This window comes from Stigmatopora argus, chromosome 19 (assembly GCF_051989625.1).
Source record: "Stigmatopora argus isolate UIUO_Sarg chromosome 19, RoL_Sarg_1.0, whole genome shotgun sequence".
Classification (NCBI taxonomy): domain Eukaryota; kingdom Metazoa; phylum Chordata; class Actinopteri; order Syngnathiformes; family Syngnathidae; genus Stigmatopora; species Stigmatopora argus.
In genome coordinates this window covers 10666695-10684607 of record NC_135405.1, presented here as the reverse complement: position 1 = coordinate 10684607, position 17913 = coordinate 10666695, and the positions used below count along the sequence as shown (strand labels likewise).

At 43.8% G+C, this 17913-nt stretch overlaps 2 protein-coding genes across 4 annotated transcripts in view; one reads left to right on the top strand and one right to left on the bottom strand.

Moving 5' to 3' along the window:
- igf2r (insulin-like growth factor 2 receptor) overlaps nt 1-14631 on the bottom strand; it is a 21760-nt gene extending 7129 nt beyond the window's left edge. Inside the window, exons 1-37 of one of the 2 annotated variants that reach the window (XM_077586573.1) lie at nt 14536-14631; nt 13652-13707; nt 10918-11080; nt 9895-10034; nt 8650-8768; nt 8277-8375; nt 8079-8211; nt 7895-8006; nt 7655-7763; nt 7429-7588; nt 7169-7361; nt 6991-7094; nt 6756-6920; nt 6519-6665; nt 6276-6428; nt 6068-6205; nt 5843-5993; nt 5515-5683; nt 5322-5437; nt 5088-5247; nt 4840-5016; nt 4663-4758; nt 3886-3987; nt 3605-3767; nt 3338-3514; nt 3122-3268; nt 2861-3039; nt 2690-2777; nt 2416-2625; nt 2109-2239; nt 1922-2025; nt 1712-1845; nt 1439-1635; nt 1207-1333; nt 994-1125; nt 694-853; nt 513-621 (exon numbers count right to left, since the gene is read on the bottom strand). In XM_077586573.1, coding sequence (XP_077442699.1) covers nt 513-621; nt 694-853; nt 994-1125; nt 1207-1333; nt 1439-1635; nt 1712-1845; nt 1922-2025; nt 2109-2239; nt 2416-2625; nt 2690-2777; nt 2861-3039; nt 3122-3268; nt 3338-3514; nt 3605-3767; nt 3886-3987; nt 4663-4758; nt 4840-5016; nt 5088-5247; nt 5322-5437; nt 5515-5683; nt 5843-5993; nt 6068-6205; nt 6276-6428; nt 6519-6665; nt 6756-6920; nt 6991-7094; nt 7169-7361; nt 7429-7588; nt 7655-7763; nt 7895-8006; nt 8079-8211; nt 8277-8375; nt 8650-8768; nt 9895-10034; nt 10918-11080; nt 13652-13694 — 5007 coding nt within the window. In that variant the 5' untranslated portion in view covers nt 13695-13707; nt 14536-14631. The remainder of the gene's footprint in view (nt 1-512; nt 622-693; nt 854-993; nt 1126-1206; nt 1334-1438; nt 1636-1711; nt 1846-1921; nt 2026-2108; nt 2240-2415; nt 2626-2689; nt 2778-2860; nt 3040-3121; nt 3269-3337; nt 3515-3604; nt 3768-3885; nt 3988-4662; nt 4759-4839; nt 5017-5087; nt 5248-5321; nt 5438-5514; nt 5684-5842; nt 5994-6067; nt 6206-6275; nt 6429-6518; nt 6666-6755; nt 6921-6990; nt 7095-7168; nt 7362-7428; nt 7589-7654; nt 7764-7894; nt 8007-8078; nt 8212-8276; nt 8376-8649; nt 8769-9894; nt 10035-10917; nt 11081-13651; nt 13708-14535) is intronic. The other variant, XM_077586571.1, reaches the window with a different exon arrangement.
- Nucleotides 10705-17913, top strand: LOC144064233 (12-(S)-hydroxy-5,8,10,14-eicosatetraenoic acid receptor-like). 2 transcript variants are annotated; one of them, XM_077586577.1, is made up of 4 exons: nt 10705-10845; nt 10926-11108; nt 15356-15919; nt 16814-17913. In XM_077586577.1, the coding sequence occupies exons 3-4, from the start codon at nt 15377-15379 to the stop codon at nt 17273-17275; spliced, it is 1005 nt and encodes a 334-aa protein (XP_077442703.1). In that variant the 5' UTR covers nt 10705-10845; nt 10926-11108; nt 15356-15376; the 3' UTR covers nt 17276-17913. The 2 variants fall into 2 exon arrangements, with proteins under 2 accessions (XP_077442703.1, XP_077442702.1); XM_077586576.1 differs by lacking the exons at nt 10705-10845; nt 10926-11108 and adding an exon at nt 13520-14934.

The following is a 17913-nucleotide window of genomic DNA, read 5'->3' as shown; positions in this document are numbered from 1 at the left end:
ACTATTTTGCCCATCAACTTCCTTGTGAATGGACAATCATTTTATTCATTAAACATACCTGAAATGTGTTGATTCATGTAAATAAAGAACAATTGAATTATGCTTCAACTAAAAAAAACTGCATTATAACTGTTTTTTTTTAATCAATTGATGAAAAAAAGGGAAATAAAAAAATAAAAATAAAAACTGGGGTGTCATAAGGCACCATGCAACACAAACCCATAGTGCATTGATAAAACAGTAGTGAAAATTATGATCACATGCAGTGGTTAATACACCTTGTGATAATTAATAGTAAAATAATTAGCCACTAACAAAGGCAATACAATTATACATTCACTACTTTAGTAGTGTTTTACAGCTATGCAAAAATAATGCTTCTGTTCACATTTTCATGATGCAAGACCACATGATAAATTCTATATTTGTGACAGTTCTGCTAATAGATTTTTTGCCCCCGGTTTTTCCCAAAATGTTTACATAATCCTTGACATCCTCATATGTGTACTCACCGGCTGCTCGCACACTAAGTGAGTATGGAAGGCAAACAAATGCGTGCAGGTGTCTGCATTGGAGTCAATGAGAACGGGTTCCGGTGTGGATGAGCTCATGCTGCTTGGTCTATAAAAGCACATCAGATAAGTTGGTGGCCAAGCAGTTCCAAGCAGATTTTGTAGTGAGTCGGTAGCATACCGACAGATGAAGTGGATGATGGTGCTGTGCTGCAGGGCAGAATTAGCAGGGCATGGACTTCCTCCTTGGTATGTCAGCTCTAACACTTGATCCTTGTAGGAGAGTTTGCCACTAGTCTGACCGCCGCTTAGCGCAGTTTTGACGTCTTTAATGCACACCGCTGTCACAAATTGATATTTTAGCTAACACGTCCCCATTTTGAATATCATTTTGAAACATTGATGGTCATGTTCATATGTTACAGCTTATCAAAAATATATTAATTTCATGTTTTAAAATTTCTATTCAAATAAAACGTACCGGTTCCTGGACCACAGCCGGCGTTGGCGATGTCTGCGCAAATGTTGATGCGGAACGTCTTGTCGTGCACGTGGTGATCGTACACAGTGTAACCGTCGTCCCGTCTCAGGCTGTTCAGGTCGAACAAATGACCTGCGGAAGGTCAGTTTTTCATTAGAATCATGGGCATTTTTTTTCGGTAATTCTAATTTAGTTTAAAATATTAAATCATACCTGTAGCTGGGTTGGTGACTCTGCAGCCATCATGCTGGCTGCTATTGAGCGGGCAGGCGGCAGGTGTCAACCACAAAAATGTGTACAAACAGTCCTCAATTGAAGAAATGAAGGTCGGTTGAGAGTCCTGAGAGATGAAAAAAAATATTGAATCGTTTTTTGGGATAGAAAAAAAAGAAAGAAAGTAGAAAATGCAGGTTAGTGTAACTAGAAAGCTAGATTTTCCACTTACAACTTTGTCTTTATCACACTTGAAGCGAATGATAGTGCTCTTATTGTGAACTCCATCTGGACAGGCCTCCCCGCCATTGTACTGCAGCCTCAGGATATTCCTGTCCCAGGTCGGGCCATCGGTCGCATGCCCAAGACTCACATACTGGTCTCCCACCTTCAAGCACGACGCACTGCCGGAGGGGCATTTCCACGAACCTGTCACGGGATAAGAAACTTCAAATACCCCGCTTACATCCTCCTCCAAAAGTAAAGGCTGAAAAAAATAAGACACCTCCTTGTGGCACCAGCGACCTGCAGACATTGATGTAGTATCGCTTGTTTGTGTCTTGCGTCAAAAGTCCAACTTCCCAATTTTGGCTCTCCATGGCCAGTGAGGAGAGGTCGTACGAGTGGCCTGCCCGATCACTAATAACACACAAAAAAAACATAATTAAAATGCCAAACAAGTCAATACATTTCACAGTCTTATGACCACACTTACTGGTAGGAGCAGCTACTGGTTTTAACAGGTAGGCAGGCAAGTGCGGAGGGCCACCTGAAAATATAAGTGCAGTCTGTAGTCTCCTTGATGAACTCTGGTGCTCCCTAAAGAGAGAAAAAAAAAAGAAGTACAGTCACTGCCTCGCAAATCACCAATCACAAGTCATTTCCAGAATGGTGACCCTTACAGGGTGCATGTCAGGGTTGCAGGAAAAGTGGATCTCGGTGGATCGCTGGTGGATCTGGTGACACGTCTCCCCGTCAGTGTAGTTGAGGATCAGGACATCTCCTACGTAGCTGAGAAGCTGGTTCGCCATACCTGCGTTCACACACATTTGCTTACCAAGGTAATCATTTCCCTAATACTTTATAAGCCTGGTGGGCCAATGGAGGATTTCTCTCTGCCAGTCTTTGCCAGGCATCATGAACAAAAAAAACATAGTCCAAGATTTATCGTATACAACAGCCAGGTAGAAAACAAAGACAAAGTGGCACCTGCAATCTTGTGGTTATTTTCATCCACCTGGCACGACGAGACGAGGTCGATGCCCGTGTCTTTTCCGGTGCAGACGTTCCTCTGGAGCCCGCTGCACACCGACAGATGGTAGATGTATTTGTCACTCCTCACTGGATAATCTTTGTCCTTTAGGGAGCTCAGATTGAATTCAAAGCCACTCCTTGGATCGCGGACTCGGCACTCGTCCCCTAAGACGACACACATTTGATTAATTGTCATGTTATCATCCCCCGTGTCTTCGATGCAACGTACCTTGGGCTTTTCTAATGGCACAGGCTTCAGAGGTCCGCCAGATAAAGACGTACTCGCAACCGTCCAAACGGTCAAACATAGGGGAACCCTGGAAACAAATTTTAAAAAATGTCTCTCGGTTAGATATTTATTTTAGCTTAACATGAGAATTGTAAGAAGGTGATGACTCACTGGTCTGTCATCACACAGCAAAATGATACGCGTGGAATAGCTAGATGTGGCGCCACACTTGTCCCCGTGATGGTAAAGGATGCTGATGGAGCCGTCTTCTGCCACTTGCGGACTGGCCTGGACCAGACCCAAGCTGTAACTGGTGCCATCGATTACAGCGCAAGCACCTAAAGGACCAACTAGAGGAGAACATAGATGATTTTTTTAAAGATAAGAGTTTATGTAGTCGAGGTAGCACTGAACATGACAGACAGTACTAACCCGGACACTGGTTCAGAGAGGGGAGGGGTCTGCAAATATTGATGTAAAAGCTCCTGGACTTCACCGCGTCCGTATCTATGGCAACCCAGGGGCTGTCTTCTCCGTCTCGGACCAGGTGACTCAAATCGTACTCGTTCCCATGGGAATCTGAAACGCCACACAAATGCCCATTTCATTCTTTTTCCATCCTTTAATTCAAATCTGCCGTGGTCGTACCGATGACGCGACAGTCCACCGGAGCGGGGACGCAGGCCAGCGCGGTGGAGAACTCGAAGAGGACATCGTGGACCACGTGGGTGGGGAGAGTGTTAAGTTCCTCACCCAGCAATTTCAACGAGCCAGTGTGAGCGCTTGAATTACACACTAAATTGATAGTGAAGGTGTCTCGAGTTGCTGAATTATGGAGCAGAGTTCATTGAAAACAAAGATGAATTAACGAATTATAAATAAGCCATCCATCTTTTGCAGCCACACATCGTTTACCCGTAGAATCATCTCGAGGCCCTTTGTATGTCAGTTTGAGGAGATCATCCGTGGAGTACTGCAGGCTCTTCTCCACACCCACTGGGCTGATGGGATGCCCGTCTTCCAGCTCACAGCCCGCCATTCCCAAGCCGCAAACCACCAGGTTGGCGCAGATGTTCACCTGCGAGACAGGTCAGACCGGGATGAAGTGTTTCTTAAGTATAGATGATGCCTAGCTGGCTTGACCATATATAAAAGATTATTTTTAAATGCGAGCAGACATTCCAGCACTGCCTTACCAAAAAGTCCTTTCCATTAGCGTTGGTTTTGTATCCTTTCTCAGAGGCTAGTGACTGCAGGTTGAACTCCAAGCCAGTGTTAGGATCGATCACAGAGCAGCTCTGAAATGGAAGCATATTGGTCATTGGTCTCAAACTGTCTCCTATTATTCCTAAAATTGTTAACATCTGATGCCAATCTTTCTCTCCGTGGCAGCATTTGAGAAAGACATGAATGGGTGATATTTTGCAATTACATTTCAAGTACCGTATTTTGCCGTTTAATATACCCGGGTATATTCAATGATTTTTGCTTTTTTGAGCCTCCCGTTTGTGCGCCATTTAATATACCCCTGCCGTTTAATATACCCGGGTATATTAAATGGCAACTCAGCTTTTTTGGCAAGATTTGTATGGTGTTCATGGGGGCATAATTATAGATACTTAAGTTCATTAAAATTCCAAGTCAGACTTTATTCACCAGTAAGTAGTTTTAACTTGAGCAGTAAGTAGTTTTAGTCTGCAAAAGGTTGATGCACCCCGTCACGGCATAAAGAGTGCATAGTGGATCGTACCTTCCCGTTTGTGCGCCATTTAATATACCCCTGCCGTTTAATATACCCGGGTATATTAAACAGCAAAATATGGTAATTGCCTAACGCTACTTCACTTTGGCTAAGTATGAAAACTGACAGAAGCCTGATTCATTCTAGCTTGAACTGTGTGCTTTAAAAAAAAGGCCAAGAGGCTCAAGTTGGCTGGTTTTAATTTAAATTTAAATTTAAAAAAATCACTTACATCGTTCCTGGTAGTGGTGATGGCACAGGCGGCTCTGGTCTCCCACATGAAGTTGGCAGTGCAGTTTTGGTACATAAGGAATCGAGGACCCGTTGACTAAATGGCAAAGAAGACAAAATAATGGTAACAAGAAAAAGGATAAAATACCATCTGTCCATTGAAGGTATTTCCACTGACCAGTGTTCCCCTGGTGCACACCAGGTGAATTCTGGTGGTGTATGTCAGCTTCAGGCCATCTGACTCGCAGGGGGCGCCGTCCGTGAACTCCAGCAGCAGCCGGTCGCGTCCCTCGATGATGGGGCCGCGCTTGGAGATGCCCATGTTACTTACAGAGACGACTTCTTCGGGAAAACCCTGTAAAACGAAAGGGAGGAATGATATATCCGAAAGGTCGTAGAAATGCGTGTTAAAATGCTTAGACATACCTGCGAGGTTGCGTACTTCATCTGGCATACAGACGCGTGGCGGTCGCAGCCCAGAACGGCGTTGATGGGCCGGCATATGTTAATGTGGTACTTGCGACGGTTGGCGGTGTCAGACAGATCCATGACCTGCCAGTTGCCGCCAGATGTGGTGCGAGATAAGCTGTGGTCGGGAGAAGCTTGGATTAGACTTGTCTGTCTTTAAAACGGCTGTTTGAAATATTCAAATGACTTTACCTGGAGAGGTCGTACTGGTCCAGAGTTTTGGGATCGGTCACCAAACATTCGTGTGGCCTTTCGGGGCATGCATAGGATGTATACCAATGGAAGTTATATGTGTACTTGTCCTCTACCTGAATTCGGTGAATTGAATTAGAAAAGGCATTTTTTTGAAACATTTGGAAGGAACAAAATGTGACTGTATGGCCACCTGGAATTCTGGTTTTCCAATGGCGGCCGTGGGGTCGCAGAGGAAGGAAATTATGGTGGATCGGAGCGTGTGTTGCTCGTTGTTGTACTGCGAGCCGTTGCTGTAGACCAACTGAATGAGGCCGTCGTAGTAGGACAGCCGCGAGTTTGCTCGCCCCAGACTCCAACTACTATAATGACAGGGGGAAAACGTCAACAAATGTTTGTATAATGCTCCCGCTGGTTTTCCCTTTTACACTGGGGCACCCTCATGGCTTACAAAGTAGAATTGGGACACTATTTCATTGCTCTGTACTTGTACATGTGACTTTTCTTTTCTTTTGTATTACCTTTTCTCTACCTGGCACGCACCAGCCTTTTCAGGACACTGGGCGGCAGTGACCGACCCGCACACATTGATGAAGTAATCATAGTTGTCGTTGGTTAAGTTGTAATAGCCGCCGGCAGCCTTGGTGAGCGGCGACAAGTCGAATGAGAAACCTAGAGATTAAAAACACTACATTTTGGTAATCTAAACCAAGCTATTGGTCAAGACAATATAGTAAGTGGCATACCGGCTTTCAGGTCTTCCACCTTACAGTTGTCTCCTTGCGTCTTGGACAGCACACAGGCGGCCAGAGTGTACCACTCCAGCTCGTAAACACAGCGGTCCGATGAAACGCTGCGCAGGACCGGGGGGCTCTCCAGATCTCCTACAAGAGAGACAAAATTAGTCATAATTTAGCAGGAGGACAATTATCAAAAAGGTACTCTTAAACTCGCCTGGTTTGCACTTGAGGGTTAGGATAGTTTGAATTCTTGTGGTTTTGCTGCAAAAGTCTCCATCAGTGTACACTAGCCTTAAGTCATTTCCCTTTTCTGTCTTTTGAGGGGAAGAGAGGAAGCTGCCCAGGCTAATCAGTTTCTCATTTTTGTCTGGAACATAAAAAAAAATTAAAAAAAATAACCATACATATACAAGTAAGGTTGCCCCCTTTATTAGTCATTATGGTCGCCATTTCTTACCCAAGGCACAAATGGCAGCATTCTCGGGGCAGCCTTCAGCTCCTTCTGCTTGGACGACTTTGTGACAAACGTTGAGGTAGAAACGCTTCAAGTCCGAATCAGTGGATTCGGCATCCAATGCCTCCCAGTTTTTGTTCAATTCTGACCCTGGAACACAAAAAAAAAACCACTTATTTGTCCTCAAACCTTAAGGTTCCAAAACAAGACCCACAATTCGGGTTTCTAAAAAACAGTTACCAGGAAAGCGTGTGAGCGGCGAAAGATCATAATGCTTTCCCCCATCCGTAACCCGGCACAGAAGATCCTCCTTCTCCTTGACGCAGGCGTATGCCGTCTCCCAGTCAAAGTAGTACGTACAGTCCGTCTCTCCGATAAACACGGGGGCTCCGACACCCCCGTTAGCTGATCAAAAATACAACAAATTAAAAATAAGCATTGTAGCCAAAACTAATGTTGGAATTGCACTTCTCACATGCATTTCTGTTGCAATCAAAGTTGATGATGGTCATCCTCTGAAAGCCGGTGGAGCACTTGGCACCATTGGGATAGATAAGAGTCAGATCTCCGTCGGAATACCTGGGAGACAATAAATAAGAATTAAAAAATAAGTGAAAAATACAAAATGGCTTTTCAGAGTGGCGGAAAATTACCGCAGCGTCTGGTTTTGGTATCTCCCGGCCACCTTCTTGACGTCACCCGTCTTCTTCACTTGGCAGGAGGAAACAAACTCTCCCAAACTGCTGCATTCTTCCGAAGGCACTTTCCCGCATACGTTCAGGTAGTAAATATAGTTTTCGGTCCCATCGTTCTTTGTGGAATGGGCGTAGTAGGGATGGTCTGCAGCTAGACATGGAAAACCACGAGTAGATTTGTACACATGGTTCCAAGTTGAATGAAGTATACAACTTACAAGTCAAGGTGAGGGGCGTCAAGTCGACGGAGATGTCGTGCTGCTGGCTGGTGAGCTTGCAAGTGTTGCTCTCTAAATAATCCCTGTGGCAGGCGTACTCCGTCGCCCATTCCACCTCGTAGCGGCAGTTGGCGTCGGCCGTCATTTTAGGAGCGCTGCCCTACGATCGGGAGGGTGTTCGGGGTCACAAAAGGTTCCTTGCACTAAAAACGTGAGCACGACCTACCGAATTTCTGCTCGAGGGACAGATGAACGTGATGGTGACAGCCGGCGAATGTCCGTTACAGAAGATCGGTGGAGTCACGTCGGCGCTCACGTTGTACTGCAGCCTCAATCTACACATAACGGAATGAGTGTTGCAGAATGAAAAGGATGGATGGATTTATTTGGGAGGATTTGAAGGAGGAAGATGTAGGTGCCATGGAAGCATATATTTATGGAGAAGAAAACACTGCGTTGTGGCTACCTGTCATTGGTTAAGAGCTCTAAAGGCTTGGTGGGAGAGCCCATGTTGTAGCCCACGTTTTTGGTGATCAGGCAGGCGGCGGAACCTTCCGGACAGCGCGTTTCTCCGCCACCTGGTAGAGTGAAGGAACACGTCACTCCGCAAATATTCTGAAATTGTGGAAGAGAGTTAGAAAGTGACTGACTGATGCTGCGGCAGATGTTGATGTAGAAGTCGACACTGTCTTCGCCGTCATCCACCAGGTAGCCGTTGCTCATTTTGATGAGCGGGTTCAGGTCGTGCTTCTTGCTGTCGGAGTCGAAGGCGAAGCAGGGCACCTAAAAAAAACACCGGAATCAATAAACACTTGAACAGAAACACACAATTGTCAAAAGTGTCGCACCTCTTTGTGTGGTTTGAACTTGTCACTGCTGCATGCCACATAGGTCCTCCACTCAAAATAATGCATGCACTGAGACACGGCCACAAACTCTGGGGTACCCTGCAACCCAAAAATACGACAGTTAACGGCGAGAACATCATTCGCTACTCCAGTCAAAGAGCTTTTTTCTTCCACCCCAAGTCACTCGCTTCTTGTTAAGTGTTTCACAGCATTTGTCACGTGCTTTTTCACGAGCGCCGTGACAAAACATCTACTTCTACACCCCCCGAAAAAGGTTCTGCAGAAGCATAAAAACGATCGGAACCCGTCAATTCCCGACGGCGGCCGCTATTGTCGCATCGGCTTCCTGTCATTGTAGCTAAGAGGAGCTCACCATGGTTTTCCCACACTGGAAACCGATAGTGGTTTGAATGTTGTTGTCGTTTCCCGGACATTTCACGGTGCTGTTGTAACTCAGGACGGTTCCGGACAGGCTGCGCAGGGAAAGATCACCTGAATGAGAAATAGAGAAAGAGTCACCTCCATTATATCATTTTTTTTGGAGGAGTGGATACATTTGACGTCAACTAAACCGCAGTGGGAAAAGATCTACAAGGGTAAATACGCTCACCCGCATAACCTTTGACATGCAGCAGCTTAATATACATGTGACTTGACAGTTAGCAAAACAAAGTCGGAATACAGCGTCTTTGGAAGGGGAAAAAAAGGAGCTTGCACAACATTAATCGAGAGTTGCTTATCTTTTATTCATTTGTGTTTTCTAGATGATGTGTAATTTATAATAAATGAAGAAAAAATAACAGAACTGTTCCATTGAATTACTAATATTTTATGTACTGCTCTTAACTGACCATGCTAAAATAATTATTTGTGCACCAATTTAACCCCACTGCAATTTAAAAGCCTTACTTTTATAAACTGAAGAATATGTAGTCTTTTAAGTTGCAAAAATGCAACAGGCAAATTTGCTCTCTTCAACAATATTTTTTTGCCGTGTAGATATTACTTTTCATCAAAAAAAATTGTGGGATAAGTCTTTGTTTTGCTGTTATAAAAGGAAATGAGTCAAAAAAGGAACTTAACGCAACACTATTTCGGTGGTGTACATTTGCCCTTTGTCACAATAGGTTCATAATACAGTAGAAACATATCTTCGGAAATAATTTGCATATGTGCATACGTGCGGAAAGTAGAATAAAATGGTTTCACTTTCAAGAAACTAACCAACATTTCTGAGAACAGGAGCGCTTAACTCATTCCTGTTTACAGTCCTAAAATCAACTAGAGACCTACAATCCATTGATTTTGCTTTTTTTAACTACAACGTAAAAATAAACAAAATAGGTCACATAACAGTCAAAGTTGCTCCTGTATTGCCCACTAAATGAATGATGTAATTACAATGACAAGCCTTTTGGCACCACAACAATATAATCTAGTTGTGCAAGCATCTTTGTCCTGTAGTATGACTGAAAAAGCTGTAAAACATCTTGGGCCATGTGGCAGTCATGGGATATGAGAGAAATCAGTTCACACTCACTTGAGAATAGATAAAAATGTTGATAGTCATATTGGACACATTAAATGAGATGATTCGAGTTACATTTTACGGACTCACCGACAGATTGGTGAATATCCCCGTTCAGGTCGCGGGCACAAACGGCAGTGCCGGCGCCGCAAGGGGTGGAAGGGGACGACTCACACAGCTTGAGCGTGTAGCTTATTTTATGATCCAGGTCGATGGCCTCCCATTTGTAACTACGAAAAACAGGAGGAAAATGGAGGTCATTCATATGTCAGGGTTAGATTTTGTCCCCCACGTTTTAAAACAGATCATATGTAAACCCTGCTTCCTTATATCTTCAGAAAACTATAAACAGCCATTTCCAGGGTTACCCCCAGAAAACCTGCAAAGCCTGGTAAAAGAGAAACCCAATGGCAGCACACAATTTGGAAATAAATAAAAATATTAATTAACATAGGTGTTAACATAGGCTATTTATTAGCAAAACAGGCTTACAAAAAGGCACCAATTCTAAATCAATTACTATTGGTAGTAACACATTTCTTACGTATGATGGATTTTAAGAAAATATATTTTTAAGCATTTTGTCAATTCAATACTTTAATGTTTATGATCGAGGAGACACGGTTGAATTATTTAAAAGTGCGCTAGATCGCTGCTGTGTTACTGTGTCAATATTTGCTTACTTTGCAGCACTTTGACAGCTCAGCGATGCTACCGTGTGAATATAATAGTCCGTCCAATCCATGTTGTTGACTGTTTAGCCTTTAGCTAGCTACTTTAGCCTGAGCGCAATCAACTCTAATGGCCACAAACGTGGACCGATGTGTGCGGAAACAGCTTCTCGAAGCTTGTCAATACCTTTCGCTTTGACAAAAACCCGCTTTGAGAGAAAAGTCATGTTATTACGGTGGAAAAAGTTGACAAAGGGAGGATATCAATGGCTGACTCATTTAAAGCAGACCTTTGAATGTCAAGAGGCTAGAACGCTATCTCATGACCCAGATGGCACTTTTTGTGTCTAATTAAGATAGTCGATCTCATGTAATATTCATCAGTTTTATTTTAAATAAGATCTGCTGTTATTTTATTGAAGATAAGAGGCATGCTTTTTACCCGCACAGGTCCTGGTACCACAGGCTTGCATCCCTGTCTTCCGCCGCTGTCTTCGCTCCAGAGCTGACAAGCAAACATCCCGCACAAGCCAGCAGGCAAAGCAGCCACCCGAGAGGAAGGTGACAACGGCCTCGGTTCGGAATAAACATTCTGGAAGGGCGATCTGTTCAGCAGGACGACATGATAAGAAGGTGAGGTGAAGAATCGCTTAGTGGGAAGTGACTGCGCCACATGATTGCAACGTCACATGACTGTCATGTTGTTCAACCGTGTGGCGTTCAAGAAACGTGGGAAATTCAGTACACACTGTAGAAATACCTCATTTAAATATGTTTTAAGGCTATTTAAACATAAACGAAACTGATCCTGTGTTATTTGCCATATAAAACTCATCAAAAGCAACACGGAAACGCCAAACACGAATCCCTGTGTTACGCAAGACGACCACAAGAAGGCAGCATAACTCAAGTCAAAAAGGCACAGTGACCCATTGGTGGAAGGGTTTGTTTACATGCTTCTGGCTCTATTTGTGATGAAGAAACATGCATTTAAAGTGTGTTTAGAGATGGAGATGAGCTGTTTAAAACATGCCTTCACCCAAGCGAGGCATGACAAGATGAGAACACATGCAACAACTTGTCTGCTAAAGGAGGGGAAAAAACTCACCTAGTTTCGGGTGGTGTTTGTGTGCAGGTTGAATGATTGCCTCTTAAAAAACATTTAAACATCATCTATTGCAATGTTTAATCCCCCTCAAATTTAAATGACAAACATCCTGTTTTGGGGGGAAAAATGCACAAATAAGTTTTAAACCCAAGTGACTTTCTTTGAAATTCCATTGCATCTCTGTGGTCATTATCAGCTACAAAGCAGAAAGGCACTTATAAATGAGTTCAACTAAGTGAACGCTACGAAAGATATTTAATGTGACCACAAAAAAAGGAACAACACAAAGTGAAAAAAAAAAACATCTGTGTATAACACAGAGAAAGGAAAAGAATTAGAAAAGGCTAAAGCTAAACTAACAAAGGAAAATGCAAAACAAAAAAGAAAGATAGTTTTACTTCTATTAAGCGATTTGTACACCAGTTGAAAACATGATAAGTGAGGCTAAGAATTCAATTAAAGATACATGTTAAATGCTAAAACGGGTTGCCTTTGCTGTTCGCTTAGAGTTATGCCAAGTATCTGTCGAGAATGCTTGGTTTTCGTTTTATTTTCACTATATTATAACTTCTATGCATGCATTGGAATTATGAAAGTTGCCTCAAACGTTCCACCATTTTTCTAGGGCGGTGAATGTTCAAGCCTGTAACTGATTAATCCCATTTGAATGATTATCTATGCGACAATGGTTGTAAAATAGAACAATGAAGTACTATTCCTAATGATAGATGTCCCTAAACTCAATCAAAACTCCTTAAATGAGTTTATCTAGTTGTCCAATCTATTTGAAATGGGAAGTGTGGCTTGTCAAGTAGTTTTACTCTACTTTTTATTACACTATACGCATTTCTTGAATCTCCTCTCACTTCCTACTATGTATGGGCTTGCAGTGGCATCTGTGTTTGGTGGTCTCATCTTCCACAAACTACCCCATAAATCAAAACAACTCCCTGTCTTCTGGATGCTTTCTCTCTCTCTCGGGGACCCTTTGCCGACCCTCCCAGGTGGGCAAAGTTCGGTCTAGAGTCTAGAGCAGGGGTCGGGAACCTTTTTGATGGAAAGAGCCATAAACAATTCATATTTTTTAAATGTTAATCCTTGAGAGCCATGCTCCGAATTTAAAAGTCAAAATACATGAAAATGTGCCAATTTTTTTAGTCAATTTACCACTTTTAAAGTACAAAAAGTCTCTGAATTCTTTTGACAACATTGTTACGTTGTTGCTAATCAATGAGTATCACTGAGAAAATCCATACAAAAGAGTGTAATGGGAAAAAAAATGATTATAAGGCGCTGGGGTAGTGTCAATGCCATAATACTAACATAACGCTCCTATTCCTGCGCGTTCTCACCAGCAGTTTCCATAGTTTACCTCACAGGTTAGTGGAGAGCCATATGCACCCATCAAAAGAGCCATATGTGGCTCCCGAGCCATAGGTTCCCTACCCCTGGCCTAGAGCAACAACAAGGTCCGGTGACGCTTGATTGCTTAAAAAGAGAAGGATGAAAAATGACAGTAGTGACCTAACAGGGAAATGTTTAACTTCCAAGGATTGCGAAATTGAATTATTTTGCTGAACTCCCCGCCCCCCTTTTGTTACCCATGACTAGGTCAAAAAATAGACACGATGAAACTATTAGTCAACGATATTTAGGTTAAACGGCTGACTGGTTCTGTAATATATCAGACATGTTTGAATTGGTTTTAATGTCGGCATGTCATTTGGAAGACATGCCTCCAGGCAAAACAAGGTCATGAAAGATTTACTCAGGATGATCAACAGTGAGATAAAAATATTTACTTGATGACAGAAGGAGTCTAGGATCACTCCGTCATTTTTTCCAGGGTAAAGATTCCAAGACATAATTGAGTTCACCCTTTGAACTTAAAGAGCAGCAGTTGACAATATGTCAGGGATTGAGCTGATTCACGTTTCAGTGTGTGAACTGACCAATGAAATAAGCAGTGACTCATTTGAGTCACCGCCGCTGATGACGTTTGGTCGAAAAGTTACACTTGACAGGAAACATGAGATACGTGGAAAAAGTAGGGAAGTTCAAAACTTACAAGAACACGTTGTTAAACCTCCCAGTTGGAACGGATTGGACATCTTTGTGTGATCCCTGCAACGGTATGAAAGAGAAACTATTTAGTTGGGCAACAAGCGACCTATCACGCAATGTGATGCTCATTAATGAACAAGTCAGCATGATGTTTATACTCCATAAAAGTGCCTCATAGTCGTTTGTCACTTTAGCGGACTGTCGAGTTTTACAGGAATTCAAATGCCCGAGAAAGGGGTTCAAAGGTCAGCTCCAAAGTGAACGGTAATATAATGTTACAACTTGAATGCACAAGTACAATGGAACTTTACAATGGATTTTGAAGGCCGTCCCAATAACCACTCTGCTTCTTTCCCTTATTTGACGGAGAAAAAGTTTGTATTTGGAAGAGCTGTCCGGACTTGTCGAGTCAGAAGGCATGCCTGGTCTTCCCTGAGGGACGCCGCATTCCTCGCAGCTTCTCCTTCCGCAGTGGTCGCGACATAAATCTGTCGCTCCACCGTCGATTCCCAGGCATCCCAAAAGCAGGTCCCTCTGCGGCGGTAAGTGATGCTTAGGGGCGACATCGGAGTGGGGGACGTCAGTAATGAGAAAACAGCATGTCCATGAAAATGGTCTTTAAGCAAACTTAGTTCTATTGATGTTAGACGAGTTCGCTTCTTTCAAGGTTTAGCACGAGCTGCATGAAATGAGGTGGATGTGGTCACTCATGAAAATATGTCATCTACGCTAAAGCCCTCAGAGTAGATAGTTCTCACACTTGCTGCCAAGATTGCAGGCTGTCAGCGACTGTCCGTCAATCACAATCACGCCCACAAAGGACGTCCAAGGATACGACGGCGGTCACGCTGAGTTGAGCCGTCCAACTGCGGGCCCTTGGTGACTCACCTTCCTGGGGCTATAAGGAGGAGCCCTGAGTGGAACACAGAAACCAGTCGCGCCTCTTTGCCGCTGTCAATCAGTTCCAGAGCCGGAGCTTGCTGGCGTGAACAAGAAGCACAAGAAGCAGGAGTCCCATACGTCTAGGCGGGACCCCGCAAGTGCCTACAGGGAACCTTATACCCAAAGGGTAACTAACCCCTTTCACTAAGAAAATAACTGGCAACTTTGACCTGCATTCCGAGGGAGAAACTCGTCGGACTGGAATCGGGAGTTTTACGATAAGGATTTCCTTGTGGACTTGATGCCCGGACTGTGACACCGAGACCCCACGACCCACGTTGGAGGAACTGAAAACTGCAACTCAAATAAGGGCAGACACCACCTTTAACCGTCTCTTTCCTTGAGGTAGGTAGGCACTATAAATGCATAAATACATTCCAAGCCAATCCTCTCTTTTAGCATTAGCTTATCCGACACTTGACTTAGGAGTTTAAAGTGCACGTTTTTGTATGGCGTTTTCACCGCAAAAGATTCCATTTCTAGGAGATCCTACAGGAGATTCTGGTTCTCGCACTAACACTTTGCATCTGTTTTATACTATTTCCACAACAAAATGACCCCAAATCAGTTCATGGAAGTTCATGAAGACAATTTTGTTCTTGGCTCTTCCCACTTGGCACATCTCTTTAGCACCATTTCCACCGCAAATAATTCAAATTCCCTTTCTGGCAGCACATAAAGAAGATTCCGCTTCTCGATCTAACACAAACCCACAAAAGAACTCTAATATAGTTTCCAACAGCTTATGAAGACGATTCTGTTTCAGAGAAACTCCCTCGCCAACGCCATGGCCAACAACTCCGTCTACCAACTCATCGAGGACTGCGAGGCCACGAACAAGTCTCTGTACAAGTTCTACGCCGCCGTCATGATCATCATCGTCATCTTGGCGGTACCCCTCAACGCCTCGGTCCTCCACCTCTTCATCTTCAAGCTCAAGTTCTGGAAGACCAACACCAACAACATCTTCCTCTTCAACCTGGTCCTGGCCGACATCCTGCTCCTCTTCAGCCTTCCCATCAAGGCGTACAACTTCATCCAGGGCGAGCGTCGGAGCGGCAACGATGCCGTGTGCAAGGCCATGCTCTTCATGCTCTTCCTCAACCGGGGCGCCAGCATCGCCTTCCTGACCGTCACGTCCATCGACCGCTATTTCAACGTGGTGCACCCGGGTCGGAAGAACCTGCTGAAGGCTCTCAAGAAGTCGCCCCACATCTCCATCTTCATCTGGGTGCTACTACTGCCGCTCACCATCCCCACCATGCTCAAGAACTTTGACTGTTGCAACAGTCACAGGAGCGATGACAACCAAGACGACACCCTCATCAAGGTACGTGAGGTCTTGGAGAAGATCACTCCAGTACTGGGCGAATTCGAAACGCTCTAAATTCTCGGGTCTTGCGCCGAATGTGGCGCCGGTCTATTAATAAAATAGCTCGGCGGTTAGCACTGCATCCTCACGGGAAGAAGGATCTGGGCTTCGACTCTGGCTACTCCAAAAATATACTTTCAGTGTTTACAGCAAGAAAGTACATCTGGCTGAACTCAGGATGTAAATAATGTAGCTTTAATATTTACAAGGAAAAAAATGTATCAACGTTTTAATTGCCTTTGCAGCGGGCATTAAATAGACGGAAGACCTGGAGTTGTCTGGGAAAAATGAAGTGATTGTAAACCTTTTGAAATGTGAAGACTATATTAAAAATATGCGCTGTACATTAAGGTAATGGATGTCAAAACAAGTTCTGACAAGACTAAAGAGTATTCGGTGTGTATAAAACATCAATTACGCCCAAGATTAAATTAACATTCGTGGTTTCAAATTTCTTGGCAAACATTTAGGTTCCGATTTTTTGGGGACTGGATTATGTAGAACTTGGCTTCACTGTGACTATGGTGGTGGACAAGTCCAGACTAGTTTACTGTGTCCCAAAATTTTGGCAGGAGACTTTTTAAACCAAGTGAATGAAGGTGACTGTTAATCTTGTTTGCATTAGATTAGATTGGATTAGATAAGAATGTTACTTCATCCTGTATTCGGGGAAATTTCCTATGGTTGAAGTAGCAAGACAGACACAGAAGACAATGTAGACCTAGATAATAAAAAAATGATGTTGATCAACTGATCTTATCGTACGTCTAACAATTTCACCATTTTTTTGGGCTAGACTTTTCAAATGTAACGCTTCTCTTACCTTTTATTCTTCCGTCGTTTGTCCTCCAGGATGTAGTGGACAGTTTAAGGGAAGCCGTTTTCTTCACGCAGATCATCATCCCCTTCGTCATCCTGGTCTACTGCACGGTGCGCATCGTCAACCGCCTGCGCAAGAAGACGGTGGGCGACAAAACCAAACTGCGGCGAGCCGTCTTCGTGGTCACCTCGGTCATGGTGGTCTTCTCGCTCTGCTTCCTGCCTTGCACCATAGCCCGCATGGTCCTGCTGGTGGCCCGCGTGGAGGAGTGGCCCGAGTTCGCCCAGGATAAGGCCGCCGTGGCCTTTGACGGCCTCATGGTCTTGTCCTACTTGGACTGCCTGCTGGATCCGCTCATCTACTGCTTCTGCAGCACAAAGTTCAAAGTGCTCTACCTCAGCCATTATTTCCCCTTCTTGCTGAAAGACGACGAGATTCCCACGGACAGCTCCACGGCGCACACACCCAACCCTAAACGCAACAATGTCATCTGAGTGACAACGTGGATTCCGTTTCCTAAAAGGGGCGCCGGCGAAGAGGGATGACGGAGAACTGAATTTTCCAAGAAGCGGTTTGCAAAAAGCGGACAAAATGATGCCTTGAGATACGAGTCATCCGGCTTGAGCCACGACTAGCATCGGGATCGGGACCGGTATGGAACTTGAGTGACGTCATGGGTCTAAGATTTAATTGGCCAATGACGGGCAAGATGTAGTCTTTAAGAACTAGTTTCAAACCCCCCAAAAGGGCCGCCGGCCGCCTTGCCTGAATAAGCCATGATAGCAATGACTACATTCAAGTGAGTATGGTCTAATGATGCAGAAAAATAAATACATACAAAAAAATCTGTATTTTTTTTTTTACATTGTGGTGAGTTTTGAAACAAGTTGAACTCATATCTCAAGGCATAACTGACCTGTATTAATGAACTCAGGGCTGCTGATAACTTTTGTTACAAGAAAGATAGTGACTCCCTAACTTCAAATTTAGGGGAATGAACTCACAATGTATATATTAATATTTCTGGTGTACTGTATTAGTGATAAATATTTTGACAATAAAATAAACAACAATGTTGCACATTTGCAATTCATGGTGAAGGTTTGATTAATAAAACAAAAATGGAATACTA